Raw genomic sequence first — 575 nt, 5'->3', positions numbered from 1 at the left:
GTTGTTCATGACATGTAACATACATAATATGCAAGTAGTTCTTACAAAGGATGTGGGTAAAGTGAGAGCGTACCTCTGCACCGCCTGTTTCCGGCTGAGATGACTTCCTTGATCTCCCGAAGGACTTCACTTAGGCCTTCGTCACAGGAGGGCTCCGCTGTCGCCGGAAGGAGCGCACATGCCGCCGTTACTATCACGACCGCTGCTGCCAGGAAGAGTTTCATGATCGAGAACTGAACTGGCCGTGATCTGCAGATCCTGTGGTCCTCTGGCAAACCGCGATCGTATTTTATAATCGTGCTTTATGTTTCCTAATTTTCAAATTCTGGGAACCCAATGGCATCCTCAATTAACGCGTTAATACTAGATCTTGCTTAAGTACGTGGCACCATTTAACTGATGCATACCATACAATAGATATATCATTAGACATTCAACTGAGTCATATTCAAATCACTAATTTTGTATCAACTCTTAAGTTACTTAAGATATTTAATCAATCCATTCATTTTAATGGGTATCAGATCGATACTTATGCATGTATATATTCTAGACCTTAAGTCAAAAAGGGCTAA

The 575-nt window shown here is 41.7% G+C and overlaps 1 protein-coding gene across 2 annotated transcripts in view; it reads right to left on the bottom strand.

The window, feature by feature from the left end:
- LOC119587812 overlaps positions 1–575 on the bottom strand; it is a 6,948-nt gene that overhangs the window by 6,200 nt on the left and 173 nt on the right. For both annotated transcript variants that reach the window (XM_037936512.1, XM_037936511.1), the window contains exon 2: positions 74–271. In XM_037936512.1, coding sequence (XP_037792440.1) covers positions 74–224 — 151 coding nt within the window. In that variant the 5' untranslated portion in view covers positions 225–271. The remainder of the gene's footprint in view (positions 1–73; positions 272–575) is intronic.

This window comes from Penaeus monodon, chromosome 23 (genome assembly GCF_015228065.2).
Source record: "Penaeus monodon isolate SGIC_2016 chromosome 23, NSTDA_Pmon_1, whole genome shotgun sequence".
NCBI classification, from domain to species: domain Eukaryota; kingdom Metazoa; phylum Arthropoda; class Malacostraca; order Decapoda; family Penaeidae; genus Penaeus; species Penaeus monodon.
This window is presented reverse-complemented; position numbering and strand designations above follow the sequence as displayed.